General features: G+C 40.6%; 1 protein-coding gene across 1 annotated transcript in view; it reads right to left on the bottom strand.

Annotated features, from left to right (window-relative positions):
* LOC126161364 (dynein axonemal heavy chain 7) overlaps positions 1 to 26,127 on the bottom strand; it is a 1,035,864-nt gene that overhangs the window by 746,187 nt on the left and 263,550 nt on the right. Inside the window, exons 8-9 of the mRNA XM_049917134.1 lie at positions 20,543 to 20,846; positions 20,242 to 20,457 (exon numbers count right to left, since the gene is read on the bottom strand). Coding sequence (XP_049773091.1) covers positions 20,242 to 20,457; positions 20,543 to 20,846 — 520 coding nt within the window. The remainder of the gene's footprint in view (positions 1 to 20,241; positions 20,458 to 20,542; positions 20,847 to 26,127) is intronic.

Here is a 26,127-nt window from a genome sequence, read left to right as displayed (position 1 = left end):
TTTCTGAGGCTGATGTCTGGAATATTCCCTGTGATACTGACAAGGGGGAGACTGAGTCAATAATTAAATCACTGAAGACTAAGGACTCTCATGGATATGATGGAGTGCCTAGCAGAATATTAAAGTACTGTGCTGTACATGTTAGCTCTGTACCTAGGCATACAAAGTGTGACAATAAAGTAATGAGATTGACATGAAAAAAAAAAAAAAAGGTAGCTTACCGTTTTAGTCAAGTTTAGTGTTGTCTCTTTCAAAGTAGTTCCCTTCTGACTGCACACACTTTTTCCAGCGCTTCTACCATTGATGGTAACATTTCTGGAACTCATTTTCTGTAATATCCTCCAAGACCCTCATCACAGCTTTTTGGACATCTTGTTTTGTTGGAAAATGGTGTCCCTTGACCACTGTTTTAACTCATGGAAATAGAAAAAAGTCGCACGAAGTGATATCTGGTGAATAAGGTGGCTGTGGTGGTACTAAAATTTGTTTTGAGGTTACAAATTGCTGTACTGACAGAGCAGTACGGTATGGCACATTATCGTGATGCAGAATCCAATTATCAGCAATGTTGGCATGGACACAAAGAACTCTTTTACGAAGTCTTTCTAAAAAAATTTCTTTGTAGTAACATTGGTTAACTGTTTGTCCAGGAGGCACCCCACTCTTTATGAACAATTCGTTGGAATGAGGTTGATGGTCGTCCACTGCGGTCTTCATCTTCAACATTCGTTCTGCCTTCACTAAAGGTTTTATGCCGATGAAAAACTTGAGCTCTTGACATAACCTCCTCTCAAAAAGACTTCTGAAGCTTACCGTAAGTTGTCGTCACATTTTCATCCAATTTAATGCAAAAAGAAATGGCACATTGTTGCGCAACATTATTCTGTTCCATTTCCATTACGAGTGACACAAACACATGTTAACTTATTACAGCACAACTCACGACTGAGCAGTTGCATCAATGTGCCGCTTGGACTAGAAGCAGCTTATAGACCAAGGTAAAAAATATTGTGCCCACGCAAGTGACCAGGGTTGCCACATCTTGCAAAGAAAATCAGTCTCATTACTTTATTGTCGCACTTCGTATTTGTAATTTTTCCTTCAGGAATGGTCAGTTCCCTGAACAATTAAAGTACTCAGTAGTAAAGCTGCTTTACAGTATGGGAGAAATGGATAACATAGACAATTTTAGTACTATTTCTATGCCATCAGTGTTTGCTAAAGTTATTGAAAAGGCTGTGTATGTAAGGATAGTTGATCATTTTATATCATATAATTTGCTATCAAATGTACAGTTCAGCTTCAGAAGTCGTTTAACAACTGAAACTATTATGTTCTCTTTTCTCTGGATGGGTTAAATAAAAGGTTTTGAACACTAGGCATATTTTAAGATTTAACTAAGGCATTTGATTGCGTTGATCACACAATATTGCTCCAGAAGTTGGACCATTACAGAATATGGGGCATAGCTCACAACTGGTTCCCCACTTACTTTAACAACAGACAGCAAAAGGTCATTATTCACAGTGTTGAGAAAGGCTGTGATGTGGGGTCTGAGTGAGGTACGGTCAAATGGGGGGTGCCCCAGGGATCAGTGTTGGGGTCGCACCTCTTCCTTATATATACAAATGATATGCCCTCTAGTATTATGGGTAACTCTGAAATATTTCTGTTTGCTGATGACACTAGCTTGGTAGTAAAGGATGTTGAGTGCGACACTGGCTCAGTTTCAAACAGTGCAGTTCATGATGTAAGTTCATGGCTTGTAGAAAATAAAACTATGCTAAATCACAGCAAGACTAAGTTTTTGCAGTTTCTAACACATAATTCAACAAAACCTAACGTTTTAATTTCACAGAATGGGCATATGATTAGTGAAACTGAACAGTTCAAATTTCAAGATGTTCAGACAGATAGTAAACTGTTGTGGAAAGCCCACTTTCAGGATCTTGTTCAAAGACTTAAAGCTGCCATGTTTACTATTCGAATGGTATCTGAAGTAAGTAATCATTCAACACAAAAATTAGTCTACTTTGCTATTTTCATTTGCTTATGTTGTATGGTGTTATATTTTGGGGTAACTCTTGCCATTCTCAGTTTAGATTGGACTTCCTTAACTCCTGTGCAGCATCCATTTCCATCCATCATAGCAGTAATCCAAGCACTTTCAAATCAAAACTGAATAGCTTCCTCATGGCTCACTCTTTCTATTCTGTTGAAGAGTTACTTGAAAAATTAAGCAGATTCTTATGTTGTTGGCTGCATTTACTGAAACTTATGGCTTGACTTTTTTGGGTTTGTCTGTTATTATTTTTATGATGCAATTTCATGTACTGATACATTCCTCGTAAATGCTAGGAACAACGTATACTCAAAACACACACATTTGAAGAATGAGTGCTCCACAACACAAGAAGACTGCAGCAATGGGTATAGACAGACAACATTGGACAAATGGCTGCTGAAAACACCAGGTAAAGCTGATTCTTCCCAGGCTCCCAGTACATGGAAACAGACCAACTTGAATCAATGGATAGTGAAAAATACGAAACCCACTCTGTCAACTGATATATTTTTTTTTAGGGATAAATGTATAAGTGGTTCTGGTAGGGTGACACGTCCATCAAGCATTCAACAATCCAAGCTCACTTTCAAATTAATTCAGCAGAACTTTCAAAGTCTTGGCAATAAGCACAACGAGTTGGATACCATTGCAGCAATTGATAACCCTGATGTTTTAGTTATAAGCGAACACTGGTACACAGATGAGTTAATTAGTGTATGTAAGCCACTTTCCATGATCTTTTGCTCTGCCTTCAGTAGAAAAGAGAAACGTGGTGGTGGGGTAGCTATCTTTGCAGCCAGTGGTAGTAATTATAGTGTAATAGATGTAAGTGCTATCAGCATTGAGGGTGTAATAGAACTAGCAGCAATTATCTGGGAGTACGCATTAGGAGTGATTTAAAATGGAATGATCATATAATGTTGATTGTCGGTAAAGCAGATGCCAGACTGAGATTCATTGGAAGAATCCTAAGGAAATGCAATCCAAAAACAAAGGAAGTAGGTTACAGTACGCTTGTTCACCCACTGCTTGAATACTGCTCAGCAGTGTGGGATCCGTACCAGATAGGGTTGATACAAGACATAGAGAAGATCCAACAGAGAGCAGCATGCTTCGTTACAGGATCATTTAGTAATCGCGAAAGCGTTACGGAGATGATAGATAAACTCCAGTGGAAGACTCTGCAGGAGAGACGCTCAGTAGCTCGGCACGGGGTTTTGTCAAAGTTTCGATAACATACCTTCACCAAAGAGTCAAGCAGTATATTGCTCCCTCCTACGTATATCTCACGAAGAGACCATGAGGATAAAATCAGAGAGATTAGAGCCCACACAGAGGCATACCGACAATCCTTCTTCCCACGAACAATACGAGACTGGAATAGAATGGAGAACCGATAGAGGTACTGAAGGTACCCTCCGCCACACACCGTCAGGTGGCTTGCGGAGTATGGATGTAGATGTAGATGTAGATGTAGAATTAATTATAAGTGGGGGAAAGAGAACTTAATCATTATAGGCCTATACAGACCTCCATCTGGAAGCCTAGATAGTTTCTTTGGTGTTCTTAATGACCTGCTTGTTGACATTGATAGTAAACACTGCAATAAAAATGACTAGGTTAACATAATATTAACTGGAGATGTAAACATTGACTTGCTGTCCAATGACTATGTATCTAAAAAACTAACGCTAATACTAGCTCAATTTAACTTAGCATTCCTGATAAATGAGCCCACTAGAGATGTCAATAGTGTAAAATCATGCATTGACAACATTATAACTAACATGTCCCACTTTACATGCAGTGCATCAGTTCTGAAGCTTGCCATTTCTGACCACCACGCAGTACAGGTATTGATAGAAGCTGAAAATCTTCATATCAATAGAAAAGAGAAACAATATGTGACAAAAAGAATGACCAATAATGACAATGTTAAAGATTTCAACAGTTTGCTAAAAAGCCTACAATGGGGTGAAAAAAACATCATTACTTTCAGTGAGTTTTCATCAGATTTTTATTATTGCTTCAATGTCTCATGTCCAGAAATGACCTTTACAGTAAATGACTGCAAAAAGATACAAAAAAAATAACTGGATAAATCATGAAGTAAAAACAGCAAGAGAGAAACTTAGACTTTCCCAATATGCAATGATAAATAATAACAATAATAATAGACTAAAGGTAGAATTTAAGAACTATCAGGATTACTATAAAGATCTTCTGCTAGAAACTAAAAGTAAATATGTAGCCACAATGTTAAGAAACTCTACTAACACAGGTTTAGCTGTTGCTTAAAACAAACAGTGGGTCTTACAAATCTAAAATTACTAATATCAAATATGGAGTGCCTCAAGGTTCTGTCTTGGGACCCCTTCTTTATGTTAATGATATACAGTATTGTTCTCCTAACTGTACAAAAATATTATATGCAGATGACACATCAATAGTGTGTAAACACAAAGACTATGAGAGTCTGTTTGTGCAACAGTGTAACTAATGAAATAGTCTAGTATTTAATGAAAGCCATCTAAATGTAAGCGCTTCAAAGACTGCAGCGATGGAATTTAACACAAGGAAACAAATAGAATTTGACATGAAATTATCCATAGGAAATGACATTGTAAAAAAGGAAAAATAGACAAAGTTCTTGGGAATTACCATCCAGGACAGCCCCAAATGAGACATGCATATCAATTCCTTAGCATGTAAGCTGTCAAAGAATGTGTTTGCTATAAATATGATTAGCAAATATTGTAAGGACATGTGTGTACTAAAAAACTGCTTACCATGCCCTATTCTCATCAAACTTAAACTATGCTGTAGAAATATGGGGTGCAACAACTCAAGCCAACCGAAGTACATTATTAATACTACAGAAAAAAGTTATCAGAATTATTTGTGGTGCCAAACCTCGAGAATCATGTCGGAATCTGTTCCCAAAATTAGGTGTGCTTACCATTATAGGTGTATACATATTGAAAGTTATATTGCTTGCGAAAACAATAAATCCAAATTTCAACTGTGACCTGCACCAGTATGATACAAGGCAAAAGTTCAGATACCATGTAAATAGCCACAGAACAGCTTTATATGAAAAAAATGCACTTCATGCTGGGCTGAAGCTAATCAATGCCCTATCAAAAAGTCTCACAGCCCTTCCTACTAACAAATTAAAAGATCAGCTAAAAAGAATTCTAATTGAAAACCCTTTTTATTCCCTAGACGAGTATTATATCCGTATGAAAAGTGCTTCACAAGTATGTCAAGCTCATAGTTTTAAGTAACCTACAACTAATATAATGTTGATAAAAACAATATTTGTAATATCATGATTGTATACTACCAAATGTAAAATCCATCAAAATGTAAAATTTATTAATACAAACAAATCTTTAGTTTGTAATTTATAAACTGACGTATTCAGAAGAATGATCTGTATGATGTCCTGAAACTGTATTATTTCTAGGGATTGTATTTGATTATTCGATGTTGAATAAATATTATTATTATTATTATTATTATTATTATTATTATTATTATTATTCCATGACCTTGGAGATTTGCTCCTGCATTTGGTCCTACGAAACTTGACGGGTAAATAAAAAATATCATCAATCACAGTGGCTGGTATTTGGTGGCAAGCCACTCTCTTGGCTAGCGAAGATCGGATGTTTTCGATAGGCGAGAGATCTGAATGCACTCACCAGGCAACAGTTTAACACCCTCTGTACCAAGCTAGGCCAGGACAGCTTGACAACATGTGGTCTTGTGTTATCTTGTTGAAAGATAATATCATGGAGACTTCAAAGGTAGGGCAAAAGACATAAGCGTTAACACATCAGAAATGAAACAGTTGAAATAAGTATTAGTATTAGTGTTAGTGGTATTGTGAAACTGCTGAAATTATTTAAATTGAACATAGCTCCAAGACCTGATGATATCCCTGTCAGATTCTATACTGAATTTGCCACTGAGTTAGCCCCTCTCCCAATTATAATCTATCATAGATCCTTCAAACAAAAGACTGTGCCCAGTTCTTGGAAGAAAGCACAGATCACACCCATCTACAAGAAGTTAGTAGAAGTCATTCACAAAACTACCGTCCAGTATTCTTGACATCAACTTGTTGTAGAATCTTAGAAAATATTCTGAGTGTAAACATAATGAGGTATCTTGAACAGAATGATGTCCTCAATGCCAAGCAACCTGGATTCCGGAAACATTGATCATGTGAAACCCTACTCACACTTGTCTCACATGACATACTGAAAGCTTTGGTTCAAAGCAATAATGAAGGTGCAGTAGTTCTTGATTTCTGAAAAGCATTTGACTCAGTACCATACCTACGATTATTGTCAAAAGTATGGCCATATGGGGTTGTTGTTGTTGTGGTCTTCAGTCCTGAGACTGGTTTGATGCAGCTCTCCATGCTACTCTATCCTGTGCAAGCTTCTTCATCTCCCAGTACCTACTGCAACCTACATCCTTCTGAATCTGCTTAGTGTATTCATCTCTTGGTCTCCCTCTACGATTTTTACCCTCCACGCTGCCCTCCAATGCTAAATTTGTGATCCCTCGATGCCTCAGAACATGTCCTACCAACCGATCCCTTCTTCTAGTCAAGTTGTGCCACAAACTTCTCTTCTCCCCAATCCTATTCAATACCTCCTCATTAGTTACGTGATCTACCCACCTTATCTTCAGCATTCTTCTGTAGCACCACATTTCGAAAGCTTCTATTCTCTTCTTGTCCAAACTAGTTATCGTCCATGTCTCACTTCCATACATGGCTACACTCCATACAAATACTTTCAGAAACGACTTCCTGACACCTAAATCTATATTCGATGTTAACAAATTTCTCTTCTTCAGAAACACTTTCCTTGCCATTGCCAGTCTACATTTTATATCCTCTCTACTTCGACCATCATCGCTTATTTTACTCCCTAAATAGCAAAACTCCTTTACTACTTTAAGTGTCTCATTTCCTAATCTAATTCCCTCAGCATCACCCGACTTAATTTGACTACATTCCATTATCCTCGTTTTGCTTTTGTTGATGTTCATCTTATATCCTCCTTTCAAGACACTGTCCATTCCGTTCAACTGCTCTTCCAAGTCCTTTGCTGTCTCTGACAGAATTACAATGTCATCGGCGAACCTCAAAGTTTTTACTTCTTCTCCATGAATTTTAATACCTACTCCGAATTTTTCTTTTGTTTCCTTTACTGCTTGCTCAATATACAGATTGAATAACATCGGGGAGAGGCTACAACCCTGTCTTACTCCTTTCCCAATCACTGCTTCCCTTTCATGCCCCTCGACTCTTATAACTGCCATCTGGTTTCTGTACAAATTGTAAATAGCCTTTCGCTCCCTGTATTTTACCCCTGCCACCTTCAGAATTTGAAAGAGAGTATTCCAGTCAACATTGTCAAAAGCTTTCTCTAAGTCTACAAATGCTAGAAACGTAGGTTTGCCTTTTCTTAATCTTTCTTCCAAGATAAGTCGTAAGGTCAGTATTGCCTCACGTGTTCCAACATTTCTACGGAATCCAAACTGATCTTCCCCGAGGTCGGCTTCTACCAGTTTTTCCATTCGTCTGTAAAGAATTCGCGTTAGTATTTTGCAGCTGTGACTTATTAAACTGATACTTCGGTAACTTTCACATCTGTCAACACCTGCTTTCTTTGGGATTGGAATTATTATATTCTTCTTAAAGTCTGAGGGTATTTCGCCTGTCTCATTCATCATGCTCACCAGATGGTAGAGTTTTGTCATGACTGGCTCTCCTGAGGCCATCAGTAGTTCTAATGGAATGTTGTCTACTCCCGGGGCCTTGTTTTGACTCAGGTCTTTCAGTGCTATGTCAAACTCTTCACGCAGTATCTTATCTCCCATTTCATCTTCATCTACATCCTCTTCCATTTCCATAATATTGTCCTCAAGTACATCGCCCTTGTATAAACCCTCTATATACTCCTTCCACCTTTCTGCTTTCCCTTCTTTGCTTAGAACTGGGTTGCCATCTGAGCTCTTGATGTTCATACAAGTGGGTCTCTTCTCTCCAAAGGTCTCTTTAATTTTCCTGTAGGCAGTATCTATCTTACCCCTAGTGAGACAAGCCTCTACATCCTTACATTTGTCCTCTAGCCATCCCTGCTTAGCCATTTTCACTTCCTGTCGATTTCATTTTTGAGACGTTTCTATTCCTTTTTGCCTGCTTCATTTACTGCATTTTTATATTTTCTCCTTTCATCAATTAAATTCAATATTTCTTCTGTTACCCAAGGATTTCTATTAGCCCTCGTCTTTTTACCTACTTGATCGTCTGCTGCCTTCACCACTTCATCCCTCAGAGCTACCCATTCTTCTTCTACTGTATTTCTTTCCCCCATTCCTGTCAATTGTTCCCTAATGCTCTCCCTGAAACTCTCTACAACCTCTGGTTCTTTCAGTTTATCCAGGTCCCATCTCCTTAAATTCCCACCTTTTTGCAGTTTCTTCAGTTTCAATCTGCAGTTCATAACCAATAGATTGTGGTCAGAATCTACATCTGCCCCAGGAAATGTCTTACAATTTAAAACCTGGTTCCTAAATCTCTGTCTTACCATTATATAATCTATCTGAAACCTGTCAGTATCTCCAGGCTTCTTCCATGTATACAGCCTCCTTTCATGATTCTTGAACCAAGTGTTAGCTATGATTAAGTTATGCTCTGTGCAAAATTCTACAAGGCGGCTTCCTCTTTCATTCCTTCCCCCCAATCCATATTCACCTACTATGTTTCCTTCTCTCCCTTTTCCTACTGACGAATTCCAGTCACCCATGACTATTAAATTTTCGTCTCCTTTCACTACCTGAATAATTTCTTTTATCTCGTCATACATTTCATCTATTTCTTCATCATCTGCAGAGCTAGTTGGCTTATAAACTTGTACTACTGTAGTAGGCATGGGCTTTGTGTCTATCTTGGCCACAATAATGCATTCACTATGCTGTTTGTAGTAGCTAACCCACACTCCTATTTTTTTATTCATTATTAAACCTACTCCTGCATTACCCCTATTTGATTTTGTATTTATAACCCTGTAATCACCTGACCAAAAGTCTTGTTCCTCCTGCCACCGAACTTCACTAATTCCCACTATATCTAACTTTAACCTATCCATCTCCCTTTTTAAATTTTCTAACCTACCTGCCCGATTAAGTGATCTGACATTCCACGCTCCGATCCGTAGAACGCCAGTTTTCTTTCTCCTGATAACGACGTCCTCTTGAGTAGTCCCTGCCCGGAGAACCGAATGGGGGACTATTTTACCTCCGGAATATTTTACCCAAGAGGACGCCATCATCATTTAATCATACAGTAGAGCTGCATGTCCTCGGGAAAAATTACGGCTGTAGTTTCCCCTTGCTTTCAGCCGTTCGCAGTACCAGCACAGCAAGGCCGTTTTGGTTAATGTTACAAGGCCAGATCAGTCAATCATCCAGACTGTTGCCCCTGCAACTACTGAAAAGGCTGCTGCCCCTCTTCAGGAACCACATGTTTGTCTGGCCTCTCAACAGATACCCCTCCGTTGTGGTTGCACCTACGGTACGGCCATCTGTATCGCTGAGGCACGCAAGCCTCCCCACCAACAGCAAGGTCCATGGTTCATGGGGTATCAAGTCAAATTTATGATTGGATTGTGGACTTACTAATAGGGAGGATACAGCGTGTCATCTTGGATGCAAAGTCATCATCAGATGTAGTAGTACTGACTGCACCACTGGGAAGTGTGTGGGGACCCTTCTGTTCATGTTGTATATTGATAACCTTTCAGACAATGATAACAGTAAAATCAGGCATTTTGCAGATGATGCAGTTATATATAATGAAGTAGTATCTGAAAGAAGCTGCATGCATATTCAGTCACATCTCGATAAGATTTGAAAGTGGTGCAAAGATTGGCAGCTTGCTTAAATGTTCAGAAATGTAAAATAGATGCACTTCACAAAATGAAAAAATGTAGTATCCAATGATTATAATATCAATGAGTTATCATTGGACTCCGCCAACTCGTACAAATACCTGGGTGTAATACGTTGTAGGGAAATGAAATAGAATAATCACAAAGGCTCAGTCATGGGTAAAGCTGGTGGTAGACTTTGGTTTGTTGGTAGAATACGGGGAAATGCAGTCAGACTACAAAGGAGATTGCTTATGAATCACTGGTACAGACAGTTCTAGACCATTGATCCCGTTTGTGGGACCAATATCAAATATGACTGACAGGGAATATTGACTGAAATAGAGAAGAGTAGAAGGAATGCTCACAGGTTTGTTTGAACCATGGGAGAGAGTTGGAGAGACACTGAAGAATCTGAACTGGAAGACTCTTGAGGATAGATGTAAACAATCCCAAGAAAGTCTATTAACTAAGTTTCAAGAACCAGCTTCAGATTATGGTTCTAGGAAAAACTACAAGTCCTTATGTATTGCTCACATAAGGATCATGAGGGTATGATTAGAATAACTGCTGCCTGCAGAGAAGCAAACATACCCTCTGCTATACACCCACAGTGGTTTTGAGAATACAGATGTAGATGTAGACATGTAACAACTGCTACCAAATTACTGGTTATATGAACAAGAGGATGTTGCATTGTGTAGCTAGTGGCACCACATACCAGGTGCTAGACCAGTATGACACTGACAAATATGATAGGAAACTTATGTTCTACGCATGCTGCCTAACCAGTCTGATATTCATTTCACATTATTCATTTTAATATTTTTTTGCAATGTGTAAATACACTCCTGGAAATTGAAATAAGAACACCGTGAATTCATTGTCCCAGGAAGGGGAAACTTTATTGACACATTCCTGGGGTCAGATACATCACATGATCACACTGACAGAACCACAGGCACATAGACACAGGCAACAGAGCATGCACAATGTCGGCACTAGTACAGTGTATATCCACCTTTCGCAGCAATGCAGGCTGCTATTCTCCCATGGAGACGATCATAGAGATGCTGGATGTAGTCCTGTGGAACGGCTTGCCATGCCATTTCCACCTGGCACCTCAGTTGGACCAGCGTTCGTGCTGGACATGCAGACCGCGTGAGACGACGCTTCATCCAGTCCCAAACATGCTCAATGGGGGACAGATCCGGAGATCTTGCTGGCCAGGGTAGTTGACTTACACCTTCTAGAGCACGTTGGGTGGCACGGGATACATGCGGACGTGCATTGTCCTGTTGGAACAGCAAGTTCCCTTGCCGGTCTAGGAATGGTAGAACGATGGGTTTGATGATGGTTTGGATGTACCGTGCACTATTCAGTGTCCCCTCGACAATCACCAGTGGTGTACGGCCAGTGTAGGAGATCGTTCCCCACACCATGATGCCGGGTGTTGGCCCTGTGTGCCTCGGTCGTATGCAGTCCTGATTGTGTCGCTCACCTGCACGGTGCCAAACACGCATACGACCATCATTGGCACCAAGGCAGAAGCGACTCTCATCGCTGAAGACGACACGTCTCCATTCGTCCATCCATTCACGCCTGTCGCGACACCACTGGAGGCAGGCTGCACGATGTTGGGGCGTGAGCGGAAGACGGCCTAATGGTGTGCGGGACCGCAGCCCAGCTTCATGGAGACGGTTGCGAATGGTCCTTGCCGATACCCCAGGAGCAACAGTATCCCTAATTTGCTGGGAAGCGGTGGTGCGGTCCCCTACGGCACTGCGTAGGATCCTACAGTCTTGGCGTGCATCCATGCGTCGCTGCGATCCGGTCCCAGGTCGACAGGCACGTGCACCTTCCGCCGATCACTGGCGACAACATCGATGTACTGTGGAGACCTCACGCCCCACATGTTGAGCAATTCGGCGGTACGTCCACCCGGCCTCCCGCATGCCCACTATACGACCTCGCTCAAAGTCCGTCAACTGCACATACGGTTCACGTCCACGCTGTCACGGCATGCTACCAGTGTTAAAGACTGCGATGGAGCTCCGTATGCCACGGCAAACTGGCTGACACTGACGGCGGCGGTGCACAAATGCTGCGCAGCTAGCGCCATTCGACGGCCAACACCGCGGTTCCTGGTGTGTCCGCTGTGCCGTGCGTGTGATCATTGCTTGTACAGCCCTCTCGCAGTGTCCAGAGCAAGTATGGTGGGTCTGACACACCGGTGTCAATGTGTTCTTTTTTTCATTTCCAGGAGTGTATAATTCATTGTGGCTTATGTGCCAGTAGGATCATCACTTTGGGGGATGTTTATTCTTGTGGAACATAGTTTGATGACAAGCTGCCCACTATGTACCTGTTGCAGGTAGCATGGGAGAGGAGCCATATGCTGACTGCTGGCTGTGCAAGAGAGCAGCAACTGTCTCTGACCCTGGCTTGCAAATAGCAATTATGTAATTCTTTTCTATACTTTTTTTGGACTTAGTTACAACATAAAAATGAAATTCATCTTGTGGCTAGTGACCTTACTGACCTGGGTACACCCATCTGTATACTCTACATCGAATACAAATGGTTTTGTTATTTCTTAACCAGCTTTTTCATTATAAATCCCTCAAGATGCAAACATCAGAATTATATTGCTATGTCCTGGATGAAAAACAATGGCAACAAATTTCAAATATCAGATAAGCATTTAAAGTAGGCTACTTAATTTTTCTTTATGTTCAATGGTTTTGTACTATGGAAGTTGTTGTTCTGTAACAAATATAAAAGCTAAAAATCATGTCAATATAATGTATCCCTGATCTAGGAACCTCAGAAGAGATCTACCTCTAGCATATTTGTAATATCATTAACACATGCCCCACAAATAATGGAGTAATGTTGCAGTCACTCGTTGTCCAAGGTTGCAGGTACATTTTTATGACTGAAGTGATCCTGTCTTTATAAATATTGCACAGTACAGAAACAATAATTAAGTGCAAAGCACTAAGAAATCTTGCTGCATCAGTGGTACCACCCTAACATGAGGCAAAAACAACTTCAGCAGCATCTTGAAAACACACACACACCTGTAGCAGTCAAAGCATCCACTTCATACACCTGCCCCCCAATCCTCATACAAATTCCCTATCACCACACCTTCAGCTGGGGCTGCTGTTTCTATTCCAGTGATTTGTAACGACATTCTAACAGCGTCAAACAAGCACTGTGTCAGAATTATGATGTGTGCTATGAATCAAATGAAGTTTAATATAATTTTAAGCTATATTAATGACCAGTTATATGTATCTTTCGCACAAGTCCCACATACTTTACACCAATGACTTATGCATTTGTGTCATGGTACAATATAATTTTGATTGTGATTCATTTAGATGACACAGAGAGTCCTTTATAAATTTATGGTTCTGTTCACATGCAAATTATGATTATAAGATCTTGATTGAGCTGTATTGAAAAGGGATAACAGGGCTAAAAATCTACAAAAACAAAACAAATACATGTTAATTGGAGCAGAGGATTAAGACACCAAAATTGTACTATGACAGCTTTCAGTGTTATCTTTACGAGTATTTTAATTCAAGACACAGAGGAATTAATGACATTAGCTGCCAGGGGCATTGATTTAAATCAATGGGGAAAGTTGAAAATTTGTGCCAGACTGGGATTTGAATCTGGGTCTCCTGCTAGAGGCAGATGGGCTTTCCACTGCATCATCCAAACACAGTGGTCATCACAACTGCACAGACTAACACAGCATGCCTCCTGTCAAACCTAAATTCTCAACTTATCCACACACTACTAATGTGCCCCTTGCCCATCATCCTCACTAATCATGGCATTTTGCTGATTTCCATAAGAGGTCAAGCATGGTGTGCATCCACACTGAAGTGATTAAATGGTCGTCCTTACCTTAGTTGTGTGTGTGGTGTTTTTTCTTTTGGACAACCAACTGACCACTTCAGTGCTGATGCACACCACCTCAACTCTTGTGGGAATCAGCAAAATGTGTGAGTAATGAAGATAATGGGCAAGGGGCACTACATCAGTAGTGTGTGGGTGTAAGATGAGAATTTGAGCCTGAGGGGTCATCTGCTGGACAGTCCATGCAGTTGTGATGACCACTGTGTCTGGATGGTGCATGGGCAGTGCATCTGCCCAGTAAGCAGGAGACCTGGATTTGAATCCCAGTCTGGCACAAATTTTCAACTTCCCCCTTTGATTTAAATCAATGACTTCCTGGCAGCTAATATCATTAATTCCTTCGTGCCTCATTCGTGGCTGCAGGATCAAAATGGAGTCCATTCTTTCAGATTTGTCCTACAGACCAGACATCACGTTCATAATGTTTTAATAATTAATAGTAATTAAAAAGTCATCTTTTAAGTAAAACTAGTTACTAGAAACAAGGTCTTTTGACCTCTTGGTTTGACTGAAATACATTAATTGCTTCAAAAGTCCTTTCTAAAAATGTTAAAATTGAATTGATCAGTTTTGTCATGTCAAGTTTTGCAGGATTACAAGACGGAAGGGGCCTCCAATAAAATTTATTATGACATTGTCAATAAAAGGTGGTTCTGATTCCCAATATATGTTGGTAGAGCTAGGGTTAATTTCTGAAAAAGAGACTGTGTATAAAAACTTTGTTGTTGTCTCAACAACAACAACAAAGTTAAATATAGTTAAATATACACTCCTGGAAATGGAAAAAAGAACACATTGACACCGGTGTGTCAGACCCACCATACTTGCTCCGGACACTGCGAGAGGGCTGTACAAGCAATGATCACACGCACGGCACAGCGGACACACCAGGAACCGCGGTGTTGGCCGTCGAATGGCGCTAGCTGCGCAGCATTTGAGCACCGCCGCCGTCAGTGTCAGCCAGTTTGCTGTGGCATACGGAGCTCCATCGCAGTCTTTAACACTGGTAGCATGCCGTGACAGCGTGGACGTGAACCGTATGTGCAGTTGACGGACTTTGAGCGAGGTCGTATAGTGGGCATGCGGGAGGCCGGGTGGACGTACCGCCGAATTGCTCAACACGTGGGGCGTGAGGTCTCCACAGTACATCGATGTTGTCACCAGTGGTTGGCGGAAGGTGCACGTGCCCGTCGACCTGGGACCGGACCGCAGCGACGCACGGATGCACGCCAAGACCGTAGGATCCTACGCAGTGCCATAGGGGACCGCACCGCCACTTCCCAGCAAATTAGGGACACTGTTGCTCCTGGGGTATCGGCGAGGACCATTCGCAACCGTCTCCATGAAGCTGGGCTACGGTCCCGCACACCATTAGGCCGTCTTCCGCTCACGCCCCAACATCGTGCAGCCCGCCTCCAGTGGTGTCACGACAGGCGTGAATGGAGGGACGAATGGAGACGTGTCGTCTTCAGCGATGAGAGTCGCTTCTGCCTTGGTGCCAATGATGGTCGTATGCGTGTTTGGCGCCGTGCAGGTGAGCGCCACAATCAGGACTGCATACGACCGAGGCACACAGGGCCAACACCCGGCACCATGGTGTGGGGAGCTATCTCCTACACTGGCCGTACACCACTGGTGATAGTCGAGGGGACACTGAATAGTGCACGGTACATCCAAACCGTCATCGAACCCATCGTTCTACCATTCCTAGACCGGCAAGGGAACTTGCTGTTCCAACAGGACAATGCACGTCCGCATGTATCCCGGTGGAAATGGCATGGCAAGCCGTTCCACAGGACTACATCCAGCATCTCTACGATCGTCTCCATGGGAGAATAGCAGCCTGCATTGCTGCAAAAGGTGGATATACACTGTACTAGTGCCGACATTGTGCATGCTCTGTTGCCTGTGTCTATGTGCCTGTGGTTCTGTCAGTGTGATCATGTGATGATTGTGCATGCTCTGTTGCCTGTGTCTATGTGCCTGTGGTTCTGTCAGTGTGATCATGTGATGTATCTGACCCCAGGAATGTGTCAATAAAGTTTCCCCTTCCTGGGACAATGAATTCACGGTGTTCTTATTTCAATTTCCAGGAGTGTAGTTAAAAATAGTAATGTGTACAATAACAATAACTATACAGTAGTAGTAATAAACTTTACACAGAGTGGTTACTTTTCCTTTATATCATCATCATCATCATCATCATCATTTAAGACTGATTATGCCTTTCAGCGTTCAGTCTGGAGCATAGCCCCCCTTATACAGTTTGTCCATGATCCCCTATTCAGTGCTAACATTGGTGCCTCTTCTGATGTTAAACCTATTACTTCAAAATCATTCTTAACTGAATCCAGGTACCTTCTCCTTGGTCTGCCCCAACTCCTCCTACCGTCTACTGCTGAATCCATGAGTCTCTTGGGTAACCTTGCTTCTCCCATGCGTGTAACATGACCCCACCATCTAAGCCTGTTCGCCCTGACTGCTACATCTATAGAGTTCATTCCCAGTTTTTCTTTGATTTCCTCATTGTGGACACCCTCCTGCCATTGTTCCCATCTACTAGTACCTGCAATCATCCTAGCTACTTTCATATCCGTAACCTCAACCTTGTTGATAAGGTAACCTGAATCCACCCAGCTTTCGCTCCCATACAACAAAGTTGGTCGAAAGATTGAACGGTGCACAGATAACTTAGTCTTGGTACTGACTTCCTTCTTGCAGAAGAGAGTAGATCGTAGCTGAGCGCTCACTGCATTAGCTTTGCTACACCTCGCTTCCAGTTCTTTCACTATGTTGCCATCCTGTGAGAATATGCATCCTAAGTACTTGAAACTGTCCACCTGTTCTAACTTGGTTCCTCCTATTTGGCACTCAATCCGTTTATATTTCTTTCCCACTGAAATTACTTTCGTTTTGGAGATGCTAATCTTCATACCATAGTCCTTACATTTCTGATCTAGCTCTGAAATATTACTTTGCAAACTTTCAATCGAATCTGCCATCACAACTAAGTCATCCGCATATGCAAGACTGCTTATTTTGTGTTCACATATCTTAATCTCACCCAGCCAGTCTATTGTTTTCAACATATGATCCATAAATAATATGAACAACAGTGGAGACAGGTTGCAGCCTTGTCTTACCCCTGAAACTACTCTGAACCATGAACTCAATTTACCGTCCACTCTAACTGCTGCCTGACTATCCATGTAAAGACCTTTAATTGCTTGCAAAAGTTTGCCTCCTATTCCATAATCTTGTAGAACAGACAATAACTTCCTCCTAGGAACCCGGTCATATGCCTTTTCTAGATCTATAAAGCATAGATACAATTCCCTGTTCCACTCATAACACTTCTCCATTATTTGCCGTAAGCTAAAGATCTGGTCCTGACAACCTCTAAGAGGCCTAAACCCACACTGATTTTCATCCAATTGGTCCTCAACTAATACTCGCACTTTCCTTTCAACAATACCTGAGAAGATTTTACCCACAACGCTGATTAAAGAGATACCTCTGTAGTTGTTACAATCTTTTCTGTTTCCATGTTTAAAGATTGGTGTGATTACTGCTTTTGTCCAGTCTGATGGAACCTGTCCCGACTCCCAGGCCATTTCAATTATCCTGTGTAGCCATTTAAGACCTGACATTCCACTGTATTTGATGAGTTCCGACTTAATTTCATCCACCCCAGCCGCTTTATTGCACTGCAATCTATTGACCATTTTCTCCACTTCCTCAAATGTGGTCCTATTTCCATCATCATTCCTATCCCATTCTACCTCGAAATCTGAAACATTACTGATCGCATTTTCCCCTACATTGAGCAACTCTTCAAAATATTCCCTCCATCTGCCCAAGGCATCCACAGGATTCACCAGCAGTTTTCCTGACCTGTCCAAAATACTTGTCATTTCCTTCTTACCCCCTTTCGAAGACTGCTAAGTACACTCCAGAATGGTTTTCCAGCAGCTTGACCCATAGTCTCCAACCTGTTTCTAAAGTCTTCCCACGATTTCTTCTTGGATGCTGCAATTATCTGTTTGGCTTTGTTTCTTTCTTCAACATAACTTTCTCTGTCTACCTGGGTTCTGGTATGTAGCCATTTTTGATACGCCTTCTTTTTCCTTTTACAGGCTGCCTTGACTGTATCATTCCACCAAGCTGTTTGCTTCATCCTACTTTTACGCACTACTGTTCCAAGACATTCTTTAGCCACTTCTAGTACTGTGTCCCTGTACCTTGTCCATTCCTTTTCCAATGACTGTAATTGACTACATTCAACTAACTGGTACCTTTCTGAGATCGCTGTTATGTACTTGTGCCTGATTTCCTTATCCTGAAGTTTCTCCACTCTTATCCTCCTACATATGGACCTGACCTCCTGCACTTTCGGCCTCACAATCCCAATTTCACTGCAGATTAAATAATGATGAGTGTCATCAAAGAATCCCCTGAATACCCGTGTGTCCCTCACAGACTTCCTGAATTCCTGATCTGTTATTATATAGTCAATGACAAATCTGGTTCCCCTGCCTTCCCACGTATACCGGTGAATGTTCTTATGTTTAAAAAAGGAGTTTGTGATTACTAAGCCCATACTGGCACAGAAATCCAAGAGTTGTTTCCCATTCCTGTTGGCCTCCATATCCTCTCCAAATTTACCCATAACCTTTTCATAGCCTTCTGTTCGATTTCCAATCCTGGCGTTAAAATCACCCATGAGCAGAACGCTGTCCTTGTCCTTTACTCTAACAACTACATCACTGAGTGCCTCATAAAAACTATCCATCTTATCTTGATCTGTCCCTTCACAATGCGAATATACTGACACAATCCTAATTTTCTTGCTAGACACTGTCAAATCTATCCACATCAGTCGTTCGTTTACATACCTTATTGCAACTACGCTGGGTTCCATCTCTTTCCTGATGTAAAGCCCTACACCCCATTGTGCTATTCCTGCTTTGACTCCTGACAGGTAGACCTTGTATTCTCCCACTTCCTCTTCTTTCTCACCCCTTACCCGAATATCACTAACAGCTAAAACGTCCAGCCCCATCTTACTTGCAGCCTCTGCCAGCTCTACCTTCTTCCCAGAGTAGCCCCCATTGATATTAATAGCTCCCCATCTCATTACCATTTGTTTGCCAAGTCGTATCTTAGGAGTCCCTGGTTTGTCAGTTAGAGGTGGGACTCCGTCACCTCCGAAGGTCCGAGGCATTTTGCTCTGATTGTTGCCAGCATCATATTTAAAGTACCAGGGAAGCAGGTTGCTAGCCTTACTTGCCCCGAGTCCCATTGGGTTTTACCCCTAACGGCTGAGGGACTACCCGGTGGATTTGGTAGTCTTTGCCGTATGAGCACAAAGGTGACCACGACTCAGAATATGTCCGAGATGCCCAGCCTTATTCCAAAGTAGCTGGTATCCCGACTGTCGGGACCACTTACTTGGCCACTCATACGTTGCCCGTGGTTCATGAACTAGGACATGACTACAGGAACCCACACCATGAACCAGCTGTACATTAATATACAAATTGTCACAGTAGGTTGTAAGTACAAATGATGAAGTAATGGCTTAAATGATTACCTAAAATAAGAAAACAATTAACTGAAGTTTCCAACTTTTTGTGTAACATGAGAACTCCAAATAAAACATTTTATATATTTCCAGAAAAGAATCTTCTACAGAATAAAACCAGGAGCCAAATAGGTACTTCTTTAAATTATCATAAAACAGAATTATACTACTTATTGTATCATTGATATCATAAGGCAGTGAACCAAATATTTCAGCACCAATATTCTTTACCCATTTCATACAAGCAGTAAGCACTTCAGCTCAGAATGGAGATTATTTTTCCTTCTAAAATTATGGTCATGATACCACCAATATGTTCCATACTGAGTAGCATTAATTATGACAAAACACATCAAAGCCTATACATACTGAGATGCTGTACTTGTTATACTAAATTATTTGCAAAAATATGGCATGAGTTTCAGGGAGGAACACACAAAGTAGGAATCATAAAAGTTATTCCACTCGTTGTTGATTAAAGCTTACATCAATATTTTCATGCCAACGTCAACCAACCCTTAATATTCTATACTACCATCCATAATATTCTAAACTACAATCCTTTCTGTTTTACATAATGTATTTTAGTGTTTAATGTCACAAAACTTCAATAATTAAAGCAGACTATTTTACTTTCTTGAAAGAACAAACTAAAAAATCCAAGAATTATGTAAAAAAAAGTGCAGTAGAAAACTCACCTTTTTTCGTAGAGGATACTGGGATAATTCCCAACCAAATGCTTGTTCTTCTTCATTGAAACGATCAATCTGCTCAAGAGCTTTCTGAATACGTGCATCTAAACGTTGGGCTTTCTTCAAATACTTTGGCAGTTTATCAAGTTCTCCAAATGTTTCAAATTCATCTGCTCGTTTGTCATATAACTCTAAGTCCTCTTCAAAAGCTTTAATTTTAGTCTGTGTCATCAACAAAATTATATGAGCATTATTCAGTAATTGCCGATACAAAAAGTTGCTACAGCATGTAATAGAGAAAAAATACCTTAAGGGCCTCTTGGAATTCCAAAGTTTTTTGTTCTACAATAGCACGATGCTCATCAAAAACACTGGGCATGCGCCTAAACCATTCAAATGTAATGGCATTCTGTTCCATTTCCAAAGGTGTGAATGTTGTGTAGTCAACAAGGAAAAGCAAGTAGCGACATACTTCACGAATTCGTTCCTCCATTTCAAAATCAGTCTGACTTTCCATAACCCGGACTTTTGCAATGTATTCCATCAATTCAGCAGTATTACCAGGTGCTGTCAAAGCTTCATTTGACATTTTTTCATATTCCTCTCCTAACCTACAATTTCAATAACACATTTAGAAAGTTGAAATCCTTGATATACATATCAGAAACCACAAGTACTTCAGAAATCATACTATAAAAAAGGTTGTTGGGTTCAAATTAATGATATGGTTATAATAGAAGGAAACATTCCACGAAGGAAAAATATATTTAAAAACAAAGATGATGTGACTTACCAAATGAAAGTGCTGGCAGGTCGACAGACACACAAACAAACACAAACATACACACAAAATTCAAGCTTTCGCAACCAACGGTTGCCTCGTCAGGAAAGAGGGAAGGAGAAGGAAAGACAAAAGGATATGAAAACCCATATCCTTTTGTCTTTCCTTCTCCTTCCCTCTTTCCTGACGAGGCAACCGTTGGTTGCGAAAGCTTGAATTTTGTGTGTATGTTTGTGTTTGTTTGTGTGTCTGTCGACCTGCCAGCACTTTCATTTGGTAAGTCACATCATCTTTGTTTTTAAATATATAAAAAAGGTTGTGATGAATTAATTCTTTCTTTAAACTTGTAAAATTGTATCTTGTTGGTGCAAAAGTTGTGGTTTGTTTTTGGTTTGATAACCATTTATGTTGTGAACACTGGAGCATAATTAATCCAAAATACATTCAATTCCATTGTCACACACTTCTATGTTAGACCAGCCACTCAGTTCTACATTTAAAGTTATCCACAGTTATGAAGTTCTAGTCATAAACACAGATTTGAAAACTATCTTATTCATTAAATGAAATTCCTGAAAGATTGTTGAATACAGAAAAGATTAAAGTCAGCAGTTGGAAGATCAGAAGAATATTGATAAACCTGGAATTACATCCAAAATGAGTATTAGTTGTTATAGTAGTAGTAATAGTCTGGAATTACCTCCAAAATGAGTATTAGTAGCAGCAGCAGCAGCAGCAGCAGCAGCAGCAGCAGTAGTAGTAACAGTAGTAGTAGAAGAAGAAGAATTTGTTGTTGTTGTTGTTGTTGTTTAATTCATCAGTGGGTTACTTTTACATGGATATTGGACATATCATGGAGTTACAATTTGTCACTGTTGCTGTAGTCTTCAGTCCTAAGACTGGTTTGATGCAGCAGTAAACAACAGTCTATACTGTACAAGCCTCATTATTTGTGCATAACCATGGCAACCTATGTCTTTCTGAATCTGCTTGCTTTATTCAAGCACTGATCATCACTGCACATTTTTACACCCCACACCTCCTTCTGTTACCAAATCAAAGATTCCTTGGAGCCTCAGGATGTGTCCTACCAACCATTCCCTTCTTTTAGTCAACTTACAAAACAAATTTCTTTTTTCCCACATTCAATACACTCTCTCTTCACCAGTTATTCGAGCTACCCATTTGATCACCATTATTCTTGGTACTGAAACATGGACTGTGGGAAAACCGGAACAGAAGAGAATCGAAGCATTTGAGATGTGGTGCTATAGACGAATGTTGAAAATTAGGTGGACTGATAAGGTAAGGAATGAGGAGGTTCTACGCAGAATCGGAGAGGAAAGGAATATGTGGAAAACAGTGACAAGGAGAAGGGACAGGATGATAGGACATCTGCTAAGACATGAGGGAATGACTTCCATGGTACTAGAGGGAGCTGTAGAGGGCAAAAACTGTAGAGGAAGACAGAGATTGGAATACGTCAAGCAAATAATTGAGGACGTAAGTTGCAAGTGCTACTCTGAGATGAAGAGGTTAGCACAGGAAAGGAATTCGTGGTGGGCCGCATCAACCCAGTCATTAGACTGATGACCAAAAAAAAAAATTCTTCTGTAGCACCAGATTTGAAGAGTTTGATTTTCTTCTTGTCTGAACTAATTAATGTGCACATTTCATTACCATACCAAGCTACAATCCGTACAAAGGCCTCCAGAAAAGAATTGCTAACTTTTAAATCCCTGTTCACTGTTCACAAATATTTATTTTTCAGAATAACTTTTCTTTTTATTGCCAGTCTGCATTTGACGTCCTCTCTACATCAGGCACTGTCAGTTATTTCAAAATCTTAAACATGGCTGCAAAATAGCAGCTGTGTAATTCTGAAGAGATTGAAAACTGGTTGGCTGATTTTTCAATCTCTTTACTGTCAGTTATTTTGCTGCCCAAATATCAAAACCCATCCACTGCTTTTTGTTTCTCACCTCCTAATTTAATTTTATCCACATCATCTGATATAACTTGACTGGATAAAGTTCCCATTGTTTTACATTTATTGATGTTCATCTTTTAACCTCTTTTCAAGAAATTATCCATTCTATCCAACTGGTCTTCCAAGTCCTTTGCACCCAATGTCATCAGCAAATCTCAGAGTTTATATTTCTTCAATTACTTTCAAAAATTTCTGCTTGGTATCTTTAATTGTTTCTTCAGTGTACAGCTTAATCTTTCAGAGCACATCAAATTCTTCTCACAGTATCATCTCTCCCATCTCATCTTCAGTTACCTCCCCTTCTCTTTCTATAAAGTTGTCTTCAAATTTGTTTCCCTTGCATAGGCTCTCTATGTATTCCTTCCACCTTACAGCCTTACTTTCTTTGCTTGCCATCCATTCTCTTTTCTCTAAAGACCTCTTTAATTATTCAATAGGCAGCATCTATAATTCCCATAGTCATGGGTGCTTCTACAGCCTCACATTTCTTGTCTACTTTGTCATTTTCCACTTATTGCCAATCTAATTTTTTATACATTCAAATTCTTTTTTGCCTGAATATTTAAATTTCCTTCTTTAGTCAGATGCAGTTAGTATCTCTTGTGTACAGAGTGCGGGCATGCTCTGGTGGAGGATGATGAATCATGATGAGTTAGAAGCCACTCAGAAGCTTATAATCCCTTTATTACATATAGCAAAGGTTTGTAGTAAGACTCAGGTCATTTCCTTGCTTAGTGTGGCCCACAAATGGCCCTAACTTGTGTAGGGCTGATGCAGCAGACTGACATGGTCTGCTGAGAGTGGAACACAATCCTGTGCAGCTGTGGCGAGTGAAGGGCATAGACATCGAGGCAGTGAATGCCAGATCAGTGGCTGTCTGATGCTGCCTGGTGCTGGTGAGTGCCCCAGTGTCTCAGCAGCTAGGGGGGCTACAGTTTGACCATTGCCCATTAGATTTCAGTTGGACCCCTCGGCCTATGGTCCTGACAGGTTGACTGCAGGACATTTCCGACCTCACTACGGAGGCCAACACTATGACGGTTAACTACTCAATGATTTGCTGCTTCAATGCAGGGCCAGCCTAGCCAGACAGCCAGTATTTGTTTGTAGCAAAACAAGTTTGTTAGGGTGTGTGGCTGTATAGATGTCAAATATGCCAAGTGTCAAAGTGTCTCTGGTTATGGTTACTGTCTGGGCATTGTTCAGAAGAAGAACTGTGATGCCTGGTAAGCACTCTGGTGCAATGTTGGGTTAGTGTATTGCCATAAGTTATCTGCTTTACAGCATCAAGCCTCTCTACATAGGCTGATGCCATTACACACTTCTCCTCTTTAAAAAACTCAACCCATCGAATTCTCCCTGTTGCTGAATCTGGAACTAGTTAATTCCTTACAGTTCACTGTGGACACATGTTGTCTGTCTATAGCTCACAACATCTATCAGAGTTCATATGCGACACTTTAACAGTTAAAGGCCCCTGATAACAATCAAACTTGTTTGTCATTTCACTGTTTTATACCCATGGGTCTGTCAAACAAGCACACGGATATAACAATACAGTTTGTCAAATTTAACCTCACTTTTAAAGCAGCTGTCACACTGCATTTATCAAGTGATTAAGTAATATTGACACTAGTGAGGGTGACTACAAATGCAAATAAAGCATTTCTTGCATTGACTTTAGCACTATGTGTAAAGAAGATAAAGAAAATAATGTGCTGGTCCAGGGAATGGCTGAAACTGAGAGGTAAATATACCAATGAAAATCTGCTAAAGGAGATATTCCATTCAGATTGTGATGATTACAGCAACTTTCTCCAAATGGACAGCTAAACTTTAATCTACTTCACACTCACATTAGAAAAAAAAGATGTGAAAATTTATTCTCTCCTACTTGGTCCCCTAATGAAAGTTCATTAAAACACCACTATGTGGGGACATATACATTGTCCATGAATGAATTGCGAGTTTTGATTTATTTCATTTAATTGCATTCTTGGTTGTATGTTGTGTGTAAAATATTCAGTTTCTTCTTAATGTCTTCCTACATAATATATGGCTGAGAAACATGCAACACCTCTAGCGTTTTGGTAATTGCCAGTACTCTTTTGTTTTTATCCTCGATTACAGTTTGCAAAACTGTGGAAACTCATAAGTCAGTGAATAAATTGCCATTAAAACTCTTTCTCACAGGAAATGCATGTCAAAATGTTAAAACAAATGCTAGCCACCATTTTGTCACATCAGTCATCAATCAAAATTTAGTTGCAAACTACAAAATAATTTGACAAAACTAACAAAACTGAAGAAATTGTTTGATTAGTTACAGATGCCTTAAGACAAATAGACAGACATATGACATGTTTGAAAGACTTCAAAGGTTCCAGGGTTCCAGTCACTGCCTGTCCCTGAAAACTAACACTAGTCGTGAGAACAAATACCAGAGATGTGTTATCACACTTTCACTACACACGCCTACATTCCCTTTTGTGGTTCATTCACCTGCAGCACTCTCCAAGCTATAATATGAATGCGTGGTGTCTGTTCTTTCAGGCACATCCTAAAGAACAGACACCATGCAGAATTCTCAGCTGTTATACATTATATGTAAATTCAAGGTGGAGAGGGGAAGAAAGGAAAGGAAAGGTGAGAGATCACTGCTGTCAGCTGTACTGGGACATTACGCAGAATCGGCGGCGATGAGGGAAAATGTGTACCAGACTGAGATTCGAACCCGGGATCTCCTGCTTGCCAGGCGGGTCCAATAACCACTACGCCACTTGGGACACAATGTTATCGCAACTGTACGGACTACCTCAGCTCACCTCATGGTCAATACACACTCCCATTGAGCGCCACCTATCCGTAGCCCCTGTCCATTTCCTCCATATTTGCTCTTTCAAGATTCCTACAGGAAGTCAGACATGTTTGTGCATCTGCACTGAAGGAGGTGGATTCACTGCCCAGCTAGTCCTATCAAGTTATATGAATGTGAGTTGTCTGTTCTTTTGGACATGTCCTAAAGAACAGATACCATGCAGAACCGCAGCTGTTATACATTATATGTAAACTGAAGATGGAGAGGGGAAGAAAGGAAAGGAAAGGGAAGGGATCACTGCTG

Source organism: Schistocerca cancellata, chromosome 2 (assembly GCF_023864275.1).
Source record: "Schistocerca cancellata isolate TAMUIC-IGC-003103 chromosome 2, iqSchCanc2.1, whole genome shotgun sequence".
Classification (NCBI taxonomy): Eukaryota; Metazoa; Arthropoda; class Insecta; order Orthoptera; family Acrididae; genus Schistocerca; species Schistocerca cancellata.
Note: the sequence above shows the minus strand (reverse complement) of the source record. Positions and strands in the feature narration are given on the sequence as shown.